Source organism: Brachycentrus maculatus, unplaced genomic scaffold, assembly GCF_059751285.1.
Source record: "Brachycentrus maculatus isolate JH-2025_06_01 unplaced genomic scaffold, ASM5975128v1 h1tg001184l, whole genome shotgun sequence".
NCBI classification, from domain to species: domain Eukaryota; kingdom Metazoa; phylum Arthropoda; class Insecta; order Trichoptera; family Brachycentridae; genus Brachycentrus; species Brachycentrus maculatus.
This window is the reverse complement of record NW_028281871.1, coordinates 154749-170558: the sequence shown is the minus strand read 5'-3', so window position 1 is coordinate 170558 and position 15810 is coordinate 154749. Positions and strand designations below refer to the sequence as shown.

Here is a 15810-nt window from a genome sequence, read left to right as displayed (position 1 = left end):
TATATAAAGTTCCAGCTCGCTAATCCGAACGTAAATCGTGCAGAGGGTCATTCGGATTAGGGAATCGTTCGAATTACAGAGTTTAAAGATATGATGGTTGCATTTTTTATTTACCTGGCGTATTATGTAGAAAGGTTTATAGATCATTAAGTGGATTTTTGTTTCTTCTAACTTCTGTCACGAGAGGTGGTATCATACATGATAAAAATAGTGAAGGATATTGGTAATATAAACCAAGCTAGGACACAAAATGCCGAACCCTCTTCTATTGGAACGGAAGGTCTGCTGACGACAGTCAACAGTCCGGCTTCTCCTGAGAAGTTCTACGGATTACTGAGTGTTTTAAGAAAAATAAGAGAAGAAACGGAAATTTCGGTTTATGAATACGCTCTTTATTTTACATGATTTTTTTCGGTAGGTACTAAATGAGTGATTAAAAAAAAATAGCATTTTTAAGTGTGAAATTGAATTTTGGCGTAACAAAAAAACGCACATTTTGACATATGCTCTTTTGGCCCGCAACTCCGCGCCGGCTTGTGTACACAGTTATGATGAATGTGAATACACACGGAAATACAAACGACAGAGGTGTTTGCAATCAGTGGGAGTTAATTCTTCAAAGATCCTCGCAGACGTCCCAGCACCGTTCAAAACAGCCCGCGAACGACTAACCAACCGGTCACAGTAAAAGAGACATTGAAATTTCAATGCTAACTGCAATCGATCGGCGCCGAGTTTCACCGAGTTTGGACGTGTTTTGAATGTTATTTTTTTTTAATTTAAAAAGTTGAATTAATCGAGATGTAAACACAAACAATATACAAACACAGCGACGAGGTACAACGTTGGATATGCGTTTGTGGTTTCTCCGCCCAGAGCGGTCAGTTCGAGTGACTCATGTAAAATTATGAAGTAATTCACACAGTAGCTTGGCGGCGCACGTTTGAAGTATCGGTCACATTGTGGATACTTGATTTTGCATTATTATATCGGGACAGTGTTGGTGATATATCGTCCAGGATGACAGGAGACCGAGGCTGCCTGCAGACCGTGGTGCTACTCGCAGTGCTGGCCCTGGCGCGGTGCCGTGAGTCCATTATCTCTTGTTATTCCGACTTTTGTTGACATTACCTCGTTTCCGAGAAAACGTCAATTCGGCAAACTGGTTTTGTATTCGCATTCCTAAAACTAGCAATATTTTTTGGCAACGCTTAGCGATTGGGTCAACAGAGTAGTTATTTGCTGTTTAACCCTTTTAAAAACTCAACTCAAAATATTGGCTCTTACTGAATAATCTTAAATATATCGGCATAGCAAAATTTCGTATTTAATGTGAAATTTCAAATACATAATGAGCTTTGAGTGTCATTTTTTTTAAATAAACAGACTATTATGTACTATATTATATGTTTAGACATTGTATTTAAATATATATATATATATATATATATATATATATATATATATATATATATATATATATATATATATATATATATATATATATATATATATATATATGTAAATATATATATATATATATATATATATATATATTTTATATATATATAAATATATATATATATATGTAAATATATATATATATATATATATATATATATATATATATATATATATATATATATATATATAAATATATATATATATATATATATATATATATATATATATATATATATATATATATATATATATTTATATATATATATATATATATATATATATATATATATATATATATATATATATATATATATATATATATATATATATATATATATATATATATATATATATATATATATATATATATATATATATATATATATATATATATATATATATATATATATATATATATATACATATATATATATATATATATATATATATATATATATATATATATATATATATATATATATATATATATATATACATACATATATATATATATATATATATATATATATATATATATATATATATATATATATATATATATATATATATATATATATATATAAATATATATATATATATTTATTTTACCCCCCTTGGGAATCGAACCCGGGACCTCCAGAACGGTAGCCAAGCGTGCTGACCATTACACTACGGAGGCGGACATATATATATATATATATATATATATATATATATATTTAGGTATTGTTTTGTTTATTTATATTTATTTATGTTTATAAGTTGTTTAACCGTTACAATAAGATTTTATTTTTTATTTTAATTATTCATGTAATATTTATAGCCCAAAATATTTATTTGTAATTTAGTTTGACGGGGAAAAGAAATATTTTAATAAATGATCATATTATTTACTGATTATTGCAAAAAAATAATTGGGACGTATTGTAATACATACTATGATTGGTGAGTGTTCGTATGTGTCCCAACAGTATTTTATAATAAAATAGTAGTAATTATAGTAAAATAGTGGAGCATATAAAATATATTTTGCACTAAAAAGAAAAAAGCCAGGTTTGGACTTGTATGGACTTGGTATGACCGTACAGTACTAAAATCCCAGATCCCAATGCATTTGTAAGCATTTAAACTATTTTAGTAATTCTCTGGGACAATATGTCCCTACAGTATTGAAAGGGTTAAGTATATTTATATAAGTTTATAAGTTGTGTCCGCCTCCGTTGTATAATGGTTAGCACGTTCGGCTACCATACGTTCGATTTCCAGAGGGGTCAAATCAATACAAGTGATTTTGTCACTCTACTATTTCCCTGGACTGGTACCTGAAGCGGAGGGCTGATCACCTTTCCTTCATTTGTCAACGATCAAGATAACACTGCGATTATATGATGCAGTGCCCAATGCACCATCGGGTGCGGATAAGGTTTTTTTAAGTTCATATAACGTAAAAAAATATAATAAGCGATTTGTAAATTCCTAAAATATAAAACCATTTGCTCGGAACTTGATAACAATCAAAATAGTTTTTTTATTAAAATTATTTTTAAAATTATCAATCTGTAATTAGTGTAAATTGGAGGGTTATTAAGCGTATTTATGAATCCTGTTAAAATTTTAACTTGTAACGAACATTCATAAAAAAGTGACTAGGCCATGTGTTACCCCATGTATCCTACACTCATCCACTAAAAACCATTATTATAAAACCCTTATCCGCACCCCAATGGTGCATAGGGCACTGTGTCATATAAACGCAGTGTTATCTTGATCGTTTACACATGAAGGAAAGGTGATCAGCCCTCCGCTTCAGGTACCAGTCCATGGTAATATTGAATAAATATTACAGTGAAAAATCATACTAACCTTTAGTAAATTCCGCCACCAAAAAAAACGATGGCGAACGCAGCCGCTTTCGTTGGGTTCAGATCAGATTTCCAATGTTAATTTATAACCGTATTATCTGTGCAATACTTCATGCTTTATCTCTGGCGAATTTGATTTGTCCGCCTCCTCTAAATGATTTTACTTGAGGTTACTTAAACGTTTTTGCCATACTTTTTTAAATGTTTTATGACCGCACTATTGACATTTTGGGAGTTCATTGATAAGAGGTGCTGGACATTCAGCGGGAAGGACAAACCCTCCGAGCGAATGTTTGAATAGGGTATCATCACGTTATGTTTCAACGCGACGATATACGAGTGTAATCAGAACCCAACACAATTAAAAGTTATTATTCATTATCTTGTTATCTTAAAATCAGACAAGAAATAATAAATACATATACATATAAATCTGTAAAAGAATAATTTATATGTGATTCTATAATATAAAATAATAAAAGATATATAAATCGTAAAGGAATAATGGATATCGTTCACTCCTTTTAACAACGTCATAAATCAAAAAACTTGATTTTTCAGGACATCGTTTTTGCAGCTTAAAAATATAATAATAATTATGTATTAAAAATAAATAAGTAACACTTATTGAACTTTTTACTGTGCAACAGATCTTTTTATGTAAAACCTGAATGTTTTTTCTCCATTTGAAAAATATTAAGTTTATTTAAAAAAAAATTGAACAACACCTTTTCTTCAAAATGCAAAAACAACGCTTTCTGCCCTGTAGCGGATAAATATTAAGTTAAAAATATGCCTTTCATTCATTCCGAAAACATTCCAAAAACAGCATGCACAACTGAAAATTTACGAATTTTTATATATGACGTTCTTGAAAGGAGTGAGCGATATATGAATTTGTATAGGAATAATAGATTTATAAGGATAATTAACTTAATGGATATATAAACCATGAATACATAAAAGTGATATTTCTAACAAGAAATAAAAGAGTTAGGGATTGTTAAAGAAATGATGAAGAATCTAGTTTTAGGTAGGTATTTGCGTATCACAAATTCTGTATTCTAATTATCACTAAGTACATTTTGGAAATAATGAATAACTATTGATTAATAGGATTATTATAAATAAAATAAAAAAAGAAATACAGTCGAATTCGGTTATAACGAGGATGAAGGGACCAACTGAATTTGCTCGTTATAACCGTTCCTCGTTATATCCGAGAATAGGTTTTTTAAACATATTGATCACATAAGTATGTTATCTGGAATGGTCACATAACACAATATGTCGCAATTGAAACAAAATTCATACAATTCACCCATTACACATGTGTCATATTTTTCTGTCAAACCAGTTTTCCTATAAAAATTGGAAAAGTATTTAATTTTTTTATGTAAAGTGTGTAGAATGTTGATGTGATAATGCCCCTTTAGAGTAATAATGCCCCTTCGAGCTAATTCGTTAAAATATCGTAATATGATGACAGCTAGGAAAAATTCAACGGGACTCCCATAACAGCAATTAAATTGATAGTTATTACATATAAACCATTACGTGTAATTCTCGGAATCTCTGCGCATAATTCTCCAACGTCTGTAGCATTTCCTAACCTTTTCCTTAAATAAAAGGGGAATTTAAAATATCCAACCGCAAATAGTGATGCGATTCCCGGAGAATCATATTTAGTAATTTAGGGTACTGAAAAAAATTAAGTGGGATAATCAATAAACCGCAACTTAATTTTCCTTAAATTTAACGTACCTAACTGAAATTTTTGTATTGAAATAATGAGTTTTTCTTCGAAATAAATACAGTAAACTCCCTATAACGTTGAGATAGGTTCCGCGTTGTCGGAAGAAACGTTATAAGGGGTTAATGCTTTAAAATGAATTTTTACACTTTAACGAGTGGATTTCACTGAAATGAGTCATTCTTGAATTTAAATACAGTTTAAAAACGTTTTCTCTCTATAAAGTTCTCCCCGATAACGCGGTACTTATCTCAACCTTATAGGGGGTTTACTGTGTGTTTATGATTTTGAAAAGAAAAGAGATATTGAAGGTAAGGAGTAAACTCATTTTTTTTTAATCCAAAATATTTTCTTAAAAAATTTTCGCGAACAATACGTGTGGCTTCTCGCGCAGCCGGTAGCGCACTGAATTGTATATTTGAGAGTACCCCCATAACGAAAGGTTGATGCTTTTAGTTTTGGTGACCAATAACCAGTCTCATCGCTCTCGCAACATCAACAGACTAAAACAATTTACAGTTAAAAAATTGTCTCATAATTTCTTTGTAAATTTTCTTGTTTTTTGTATGTTTTCTGTTGTATTTATTGTTTTTTTTTCTTATTGTAACATGAGAAATATTTGTGTTCTTTTTATATACATAAATATTTCAATTTATACTATTTTCGTAGGCTAAGCGGCATGAAATTAAAAATAGGTATTAATTGTGGTATGGTGAGCTCAAACGCAGAAACTTTAACCGAAAAATACATTACCTTTTTTACTAAAAAGAATAAAGATTTAAAAAAATCTTCTATAAAAATATCAATTATCCCTTATCTTCCCTTATTCTCCCACAAATTATATAACTCTATATGATAGCAAGCGAAATATATCCTAATTTTATTTTTGAACATCTCATATAAGATGAAGAAGAATATAGAAGTCTGGGCATTTACGGGGCTGACGACCGTCATAGGCTGGTTTAAGTGATCACTTTACACACGTGTAACATTCACCAATTCTACCCATTATTGACAACCACACTACTCAAATTCTTGGAAGTTCTATATATATGCACCAATTTTGAATCTTTATTCTTGAATCACTAGAACTTCACTAGAGACATCTATTGGTGAGATGAAAAGAAGCTTTTTGTTGAGCAGAAACTCTTTTATTAGTATGTGAGGTCCGAATCCTAAATTAATCCAAATTTTGTGAAACAGTATTTGAACGCACTCAAAACATTGTATACAAATATTTCTCTTGATTTTCTGCAGAAATGGACGACCCTTGCACCAATCCTTATGGACAGGGTGGAAACTGTATCAACCTGAAGAACTGCCCCCCGATATTCAACTTCCTCATAGCGGAACCTCGACCCTGGTCCATGGCCATTAGAGACCTGCTCAGGGCATACCAGTGCGGCTTCGAGGGGAAAGATCCTAAGGTAAACCGCAAAAATTTAAATTTTTTTTTGACATGTCAACACTGATAAAGAAGAATACGGAAGTCTTGGGCAATTACGGGCTTACGACCGTCATAGGTTGGTTTAAGTGATCACTTTACACACGTGTAACATTCACGAATTCTACCCATGATTGACTACCACTTCACTCAAATTCTTGAAAGCTCTGAATAAAAAGTTACTGCTCAGTAAATAAAATTATATTGATATGTAATTCGGCATTGTTACCAGGTGGATCTTTTAACATTGTCAGTCGACATTGATATCGTGATGTGTCCTTCGTTTCAACATTGTCAGTCGACATTGATATCGTGATATGTCCTTCGTTTCAACATTGTCAGTCGACATTGATATCGTGATGTGTCCTTCGTTTCAACATTGTCAGTCGACATTGATATCGTGCTGTGTCCTTCGTTTCAACATTGTCAGTCGACATTGATATCGTGATGTGTCCTTCGTTTCGTGTCCCTCCTTCCCGTCCCTCTTCCAGGTATTTTAACAAATGAGGAATTTTGTAATTGAAACAGTACAAGTACTTGTTTTGTAATACTTCCCATATGTGTATAACTGATCTGTTAAATTCCCGAATATTTTTTGAAAAATAATTCAATCGCCCGTGTCTACGCCATTTTCAATCAATACTAGTCTCCCTTCCGCTGAATGCATGCGTGCAAATGTCATATGTTTGTATTTTTGTCTATTGTTGGTATTTTCTACTCACCAGATTTGCTGTTCTCCTATACCTTTCGACAGCGGTGCCACGAACGAGAACGGAATCCAAGTGAATCTGGGTATTCCGACTACCAGACCTGTCGACAATAGCAACCAGAGTCCTATGACTCCGCCCACTGTAGAAGGCCATCCCAACCTCGACTTGCTGCCCACGTCGTGCGGTGCCGTGGAAGAGGATCGTCTCTACGGCGGAAATTCAACTGGGATCTACGAGTTCCCGTGGATGGCCCTCATATCATACAATACAAGTAAACATTTTTTAACCAAGTAATAAAATATTATAGGTATCTCAACTTGATATGAGAAAATGGTAGTCTGAACATCCCAGGGCTTTCGACCTGGTATTTTTCTGGCTTCTTTCATCGTGTATACGTTGCTCTCCTTTCATCCACTCCCGTGACGTCAGAATATAAAGCTCCCTTTCTTCTTCTCTCTAAGTTCTATCTTTCTTAGAAAAACGGCCAAAAGCACAAGCCAATCCAAGCCAACCATCCGTTTTGTCATGCTAACCGGACTGCCGGACAGTAACATTCCGTGTAGTGCACAAGCGTGCGTCGAGTTTAAGATGTACATTTCGTTACATAAGAGAGAAAGAAGATAGTACTTAGAGAGATGAAGAAAGGTAGCTATATATTCTGACGCCACGGGAGCGGAGCAAAAGAGAAAGACGTAACAACTATACAAAGCGATAGATTATGATATTTTTTAAAAGGGAAATATTGGTGTTTTAATTATTTACAAAAATATTTCAATGTTATAATATTTCTGTGAGCCTAAGCGGCTCACAATTAAAGGTAGGTATCATCTTGTGGTAGAGTGGGTTCGATCCCAGAAACTCTGACTCGAGAGTCCGCGACACTAACCACGGGATTACAACCTGATAAGGTAGTGTCACGCATGCGCGCATTGTAGATGTGCGCGTCAGACGCTATATATGAACAGTGACGTACGTCGCGTAATCGCGTCGTAATGACGACACCTAAAGGCGGGGGTTGACTGGAGCATTTCGTCATTTATAGAACTTCCGAGAATTTAAGCTTCCGGTCAGTCCCCACCTTGAGAATGTTGATGTTTCCAGTCCGCGGTCGCCGCTTCTCCTGCGGCGGAACCATCATCAACAGGCACTACATCCTGACGGCGGCGCACTGCGTCACGAACCTCGGCACGTCCTCGCTGGCCGGCGTGCGCGTGGGCGAGCACGACGTGCGCACGGAGGCGGACTGCGAAGGGCCGCCCGCCGCGCGCGTGTGCGCGCCGCCCTACCGCGACTACACCGTGGCGGAGGTCCTGCCGCACCCGGCCTTCCTGGGCACCTCCTCCCGGGGCCTGGCGAGGCTGCAGAACGACATCGCACTCATCAGGGTCGACGGGGAGATGGACCTAACTAGCGGTAAAGCCAACATCTTAACTCATTCGGTAGTCACTTTGTGGTAGGGCTTATGGCTGGTGGAGAGATTGACTTGACTAGCGTAAAGCCAACATCTTCTTGATCCATTAACTGATTCGGAAGTCACTTTGGCTTAGGTACGACTGACAGAGAGATGCACCTTACTAGCAATAAAGCCAACATCTTCTTCTTCGGTTGGAAGATATTGCTTTTTAGCAATAAGCCGGCCAATGTACTTATTTCTTTTCTGTACATGATGTTTAAATAAATAAATAAAATAAAATAATTTCCAAGATACGCTTCTGATGTCTTTTTTTTCTTCTTTTAGATAATGTTGGGCCTATATGTTTACCTATCACGAGGCAGCTCCAATCCATGCCCCTGGACGGAATGAATCTAGTTGTGGCAGGGTGGGGAGCGACTGAAGACGGCACACAAAGTGAAGCTCTGCTGAAGATCAACCTTCCCATGGTTCCGAATGCTCAATGTGCTGTCATTCACAGCAGGTAAAATAATTTACTAATAGCTTTTTTTATTTTAAAAATGTCAATATTGATTAATTTATTTTCATTAATTGATTCGGCAGTCACTCTGCAGTAATATCTATGCATTTGTAATTGAAGTTTTACTTGGTAAATACCACTATTTCTTAAAATCTATTGTGACTCGTGTTTCGATGCGAAAAAATCTGAGTCGTGTGGTTGCCTCTCATCTTGTTGGGGCCTTTTTTGATAGCTGTCCCACCACATTCCCAGATCTGATACAGAAGCATCTAGGCTTCCTGAGAGACCTTCTCTTGCAAAGCAATTTTTTAAAACTAATTTGCGAAATTTATTGAAAATATGAAACAAAATTAGATCCCGATTTTACTGTGAATTTACATTTAAAAGCTTCCGCCTTACTAAGATGCAAATTTGGTCATTTCTTCTTCCAGGTCTACTTTGGACGGGATCGGCTATCGCCAGCTGTGCGCTGGTGGCGTCCTCGGCGTGGACTCCTGCGGGGGAGACTCTGGAGGTCCGCTGAAGCTGCCGACCGTGAATAGCGAAGGCTACCCGAGCTACGTGCAGTACGGGATAGTCAGCTTTGGACCGAGAAGATGCGGGACCCCTGGAGTGCCGGGCGTGTACACCAACGTAGCCTTCTACATGGACTGGATCCTCGACCAAATAAGACCATAGTTGTTAGTGAATACGCACAGAGAAGTGTATATAGTCACAATTCAAATAATCCAGGATTCGGACCTCACATGCTAAAATAAGAATGCTAAAATATGAATGCGGTCATATTTTCATATAATTTTTTGACATCTCATCAAAGATGAAGAAGAATATGGGAGTCAGAGCATTTACGGGGCTGATGACAGTCATAGGCTGGTCTAAGTGATCACTTTACACGCGTGTAACATTCACCGATTCTACCCATTATTGACAACCACACTACTCAAATTTTTGGAAGAAATAATATGAAAATGACTCCTATAATTGGAGATAATCCAGATTTTGTGAACACGTATTTGGACACACTCAAAATGTCGGTCATATTTTAGCAACACACTCAGACGTAAATAAATTAGTTGGTCAAATTATAAGCTAGAATAATAAAATGAAAAGGATATTTCCTGGCGTTTCTTACACTGCAAATATAATAGTTTCTGCTCAATAAAAAAAGCTTCTTCATCTCACTAATAGATGTCTCTAGTGAAATTTTAATGATTCTTGTACAATGTATAGAAATTGGATCATATATATGGAACTTCCGAGAATTTGAGTAGTGTGGTTGTCAATCACGAGTAGAATTGGTGAATGCTTCACGTGTGTAAAATGATCACTTAAACCGGTCTATGACGGTCATAACCCCCGTAAATGCCTAGACTTCTATATCATTCTTCATCTATGTTGAGATGTGTACCATTCACCATTCTTCCCATGATTGACAACCAAACTACCCACTCAAATTTTTGGAACTCTGTTTACAAAGACAGATGTAGTATTCAATTCTCTCTGCCTATCCCCACGATTGTCCGCCTCCGTAATGTAATGGTCAGCACGCTCGGCTACCGTTATGGAGGTCCCGGGCTCGATTCCCAAGGGGGTTAAAATAAATATAAGTGATTTTTTCACTGTTATATTTATTCAATATTACCCTGGACTGGTACCTGAAGCGGAAGGCTGATCACCTTTCCTTCATGTATAAACGATCAAAATAACACTGCGTTTATATGACGCAGTGCCCTATGCACCATTGGGTGCGGATAAGGGTTTTATTATTATTATATTATTATATTATTATCCCTACGAGAATCGGCGTGATGGTTAGTCAGTTAGTTGAATAACATTTATGATTGATCGTTGTGCAATCGTCTGTTAATTTCATCAGTTTGGATATATCGGTGCAGCATGCAATTATGCTTGAATGGACATTTGGCATTACTCCTTGTATGGAAAACTTCCGCCCATATGCTTTACTATTTAGACGCATAGCATTGGAAAGGTCGCCGCCTTGCTTCAACGCCATCTCATGGTTATTTAAAGATCAATGCGACGTTAAAAAAAAGTCTGCAACCAAAAATTACACGGTGCTAATTTGTTCCAAGGGAGCTCGAAAGCGGTGGTCCTCAAATATTTCATCGCCGCGGACCTCTCAGCGTTTGATAATTTTACCTTGGCCCGCTGAGGAGACGTTGATTGATTGGCTTTTTCCATGTAACGCGATGGAAAGGCACTCTGGCACATTTCGTTCACTCCTTTCAAGAACGTCATAATCAAAAAACTTGATTTTTCAGGAGAACGTTTTAAAGTTTAAAAATATAATACGATGTATTAAAAATAACTATCAAGCCACTTATTGAACTTTTTACTGTGCAACAGATCTTTTCAGGTAAAACCTGAAGGTTTTTTCGCCATTTGAAAAATATTTAGTATATTTAAAAAAATAATTAAACAATACTTTTTATTAAAAATGCAAAAACAACACTTACTGCCCTGTAGGGGGTAAATATTAAGTTAAATCCCTCTTTTGCTGGGATATAGTACATTTTCTGGGCATTCCAAAAACATGCACAACTGAAAATTGACGATTTTTGATTTATGACGTTCTTGAAAGGAGTGAGCGATTTTTTCACGGATAAACGTTTTTTTTTAATTTTCAAAATCAATTAAACGGAACAATGTTTCCGCTAACGTAATTAAAATCTATATTTATATAATTCGTTAAAATGATAAAATATGGTATTGTAATGAAAATTTAAATGATATTTTTTTAGTAAAAAGCTTGACATGACCAGTTACGAGCAGTTATCTCTTTTAAACCCTCATTATACATAATTGTAAAAAAAATATCATTTTCATTTGATTGTATTTTAACACGCCTTCAAAATAAAATACAGTTGACATCTCAATTTAGATGAAGAAGAATATGAAAGTCGTATGTACAGGGTTTACGACCTTCCATAGGCTGGTTAAGTGATCACCTTACACACGTGTTACATTCACCATTCTACCCATGATTAACAACCACATACTCAAATTTTGAAACTCCTTCATGTATCATAAATCTTATTTTTTGACATCTCATCAAAGATGAAGAAGAATATGGAAGTCTGGGCATTTACGGGGCTGACGACCGTCATCGGCTGGTTTAAGTGATCACTTTACACACGTGTAACATTCACCAATTCTACCCATTATTGACAACCACACTACTCAAATTCTTGGAAGTTCTTTATATATGAACCAATTTAGAAACCTTGTTCTTGAATCACTAGAACTTCACTAGAGACATCTATTAGTGAGATGTAAAGAAAATGCCCAGACTTCAATATTCTTCTTCATCTTTGATGAGATGTCAAAAAATAATATGAAAATAACTCCTGTAATTGGAGATAATCCAGATTTTGTGAACAAGTATTTGGACACACTCAAAATGTTATCATAAATCTCATGATATATATCTCGTGGCACCATGCATATGAGTTCACAACAGCCATCTAAGTTGGATTGAAGAAAGCTGTCATTTAGCTAAGACCCTGCTCAAATTTTGGAAGTCATACATATATGATGAATCTCATGACATTTCACGACAATCATAGATGGCTGTTGTGAACTCAATTATGGAGGTAGCTCAAAAATTCAACGTCTGTCGAATTTTGAGCATACCAACTGTTTGCAGTTACAATAAAAAATTTAATAGGTGAGTGGAAAATATAAAACATATATTTTTCAAACGCAGTTATCGCGTCCTTTCAAAAGGACATAGGTACAAAATGAGGAAGTGATCTAAAAAAAACACTTTAGAGCAGTGGTCCTCAACCTAAGGCGCCACGGCCGGCATTGGTCGAATGTGGATCACCGTGAATCAAATGGTACTTGGTAGCCCAAGGCCCTGCTTAAAACTCAAAATTGATTATGAAAAAATCAATCCAATTGTCATTTCTGTCGGGTTGTGGCCCCGTGGTTAGTCTCTCGGACTCTTATGTCAGAGTTTCTCGGTTCGAACCCACTCTATTACAATTTGATACCTATTTATAATAATGAGCCGCTTAGGCTCACAGAAATAGTATGAAATTGAAATATTTGTGTAAATAATAAAAACACAAATATTTATCTTTTTTTAATAAAAAAAACTTCACGTTGATGCTATGCGGTGCCTTATGCACCATTTTGGTGCAGATAAGGGTTAAGGTAGATCCAGCACTGAAATGGGATTCTCAAAATGTCAATATTGTAATATGTATGTCCAAAAATATAGTAGTTATATTTTTTACTATGCGGTACGTTTCATTTAAATTCCTGCAGGTGTATGTATGTACAGATGATAGACTTTTGTTTTTTAAATTAAAACTGAAATAAAAATATGCATTTTTTAAAATTAATTGGTATTATAATAAACATAAGACTTTCAGAAACTCTTATATTAGTATGTGAGGTCCAAATCCTGGATTATAATCACACACATGCTTAATAAAAAGCTTCTTTACATCTCACCAATAGATGTCTCTAGTGAAGTTCTAGTGATTCAAGAACAAGGTTTCTAAATTGGTTCATATATAAGACTTTCAATATTTAAAAATATTGTGTATAATAAATCATTTAAAATAGAAACTAAGTATGTATAAACTAAGTATTTTGTCCGCTTTTGTGGTGTAGTGGTAAGGGTGTTTAGCTACCGTGCTCGAGGTCCCGGGTTCGACTCCCAAAGGGGGTCGAAAATAAATATTAGTGATTAGTGAAAATAATTATAAGTGATGAAAAGAGTTTATTAGTGACTCTAATAGTTATTTAATATTACCCAGGACTGGTCCCTGAAACGCAGGAGTGATCATCTGGCCTTCATGTAAGTAACGATCAAGATAAAACTGCGTCAATATGATGCAGTGCCCTATGGACCACTGGTTGCGGATAAGGGTTAGAAAGTGTAAAAGAGCTATTCATAAATGGATAATGGAGGTGGGTGGATCTGAAATAGATCGCGTCATTCGGTTATGTCGTATTTGATTGCATGTCATAATCGATTGTCTTTTATATAATTTTATAAATAAATATTGTAAAATGTGCCCTCGGCACGGGAAAACTCAGTGAGGGCACATTATTATAATTTGTAAATTACATATGTGTATGATGAAATAAAAATAATATAAACAAACTGGTTATTCGAGTGCCATAATTTGAAGAAAAAAATACAAAAATATGTACGTAAGTTATAATTATATTATGTGAACATTTTACGTAGTTTTAATGTGTAAATAGTAATAATTAAAATATTACAAAAAAACAACAAAAACATCGACACTGGAAAGAGAAAATGCCTGAAGCGATATTTAGAACACCTGGTTCGTGCAATTGGTTATTTTTAAACGGAATTTGACGTACTGTACATACAAATTTTATTTCGCCAACATTTCAAAACCCTTGCTTAACTAAGTCAACTTACTTAAATGCTTGGTTTCGATAATGGATAATTATAATTCGATAATCGATAATTCGATCATTTTCAGACGGGAGGAATATTAATTTAACATACTCAACCTATAAAGCATTGTGTAAGACTCGTTTTGTGTTTATAACAGCGCATATAATCAATATTTCCATTCATCATTTTCTTTTACAAAATTCGCCTTCGTAAATACGTTGTTTTCGTAAGTTCGTAACGAATGACGTCACGGAAACGAATCTACACTACTACTATTACAGCTATATAAAGCAGATACAGAAAGGGATACGCTCCATACCCTATGACGTAAAATTTGATGACGTATATAGCGGTGTCTGTTTTTCGTTTTATTCAAATATGTAAAGTTTCACCAAAATATCACCCTACAGCTTGCAATAAGAATGTTACCGATAGTCTAGTGATTTTTCATTTTAATTTATGAGCCAATAATAACACATCATGAGAATGATCTATTGAGTTTTGAAGATGATATTTAGATTTGTACAAAAATATATAGTAGAACCCGGTTACAAAGCGTCTTTTATAACGCTCATTTTCTAAGATTTGCAATATTTATATTTCTTGCTAGAGTACCGAAAGCCGATATATCGCTCACTCCTTTCAAGAACGTCATAAATCAAAAAACTTGTTTTTTCAGGAGAACGTTTTTAAAGTTTAAAAATAAAATACAATGTATTAAAAGTAAATATCAAGCCAATTATTGAACTTTTTACTGTGCAACAGATCTTTTTAGGTAAAACCTGAAGGTTTTTTCTCCATTTGAAAAATATTTAGTATATTTAAAAAAAAAATTAAACAATACCTTTTCTTCAAAATGCAAAAACAACACTTTCTGCCCTGTGGCGGGTAAATATCAAGTTAAAAATATGCCGCTTTTGGTGGGATATAGTACATTTTCTGGGCATTCCGAAGACAAGCGCAACTGAAAATTGACGATTTTTGATTTATGACGTTCTTGAAAGGAGTGAGCGATATCGGATTTTGGTAGCCAAAAGGTTAAGGCATCCAGCGTACAAGCACTGCAAGGTGAATTGAAAAACAACCCACGGAGTGAGCTATATGGTGATCTACAGATCTGCAGTTAGAGATATACTTTACGAGCCGGAAATACCCAAGATATAATTCACCAATGGGTAAATATCGACAAAGATTAAACAACCTGTCACGTACTAACAGATGAGGATATAGTTGAAAATGTAAACAACGAAACTAATT

The 15810-nt window shown here is 34.6% G+C and overlaps 1 protein-coding gene across 1 annotated transcript in view; it reads left to right on the top strand.

Annotated features, from left to right (window-relative positions):
* The first annotated feature begins 593 nt into the window (after positions 1 to 593).
* Positions 594 to 15810, top strand: part of LOC148299327 (ovochymase-like) — a 30421-nt gene continuing 15204 nt past the window's right edge. Inside the window, exons 1-6 of the mRNA XM_088276194.1 lie at positions 594 to 1087; positions 6337 to 6506; positions 7249 to 7504; positions 8335 to 8646; positions 8972 to 9149; positions 9578 to 9823. Coding sequence (XP_088132320.1) covers positions 1021 to 1087; positions 6337 to 6506; positions 7249 to 7504; positions 8335 to 8646; positions 8972 to 9149; positions 9578 to 9823 — 1229 coding nt within the window. The 5' untranslated portion in view covers positions 594 to 1020. The remainder of the gene's footprint in view (positions 1088 to 6336; positions 6507 to 7248; positions 7505 to 8334; positions 8647 to 8971; positions 9150 to 9577; positions 9824 to 15810) is intronic.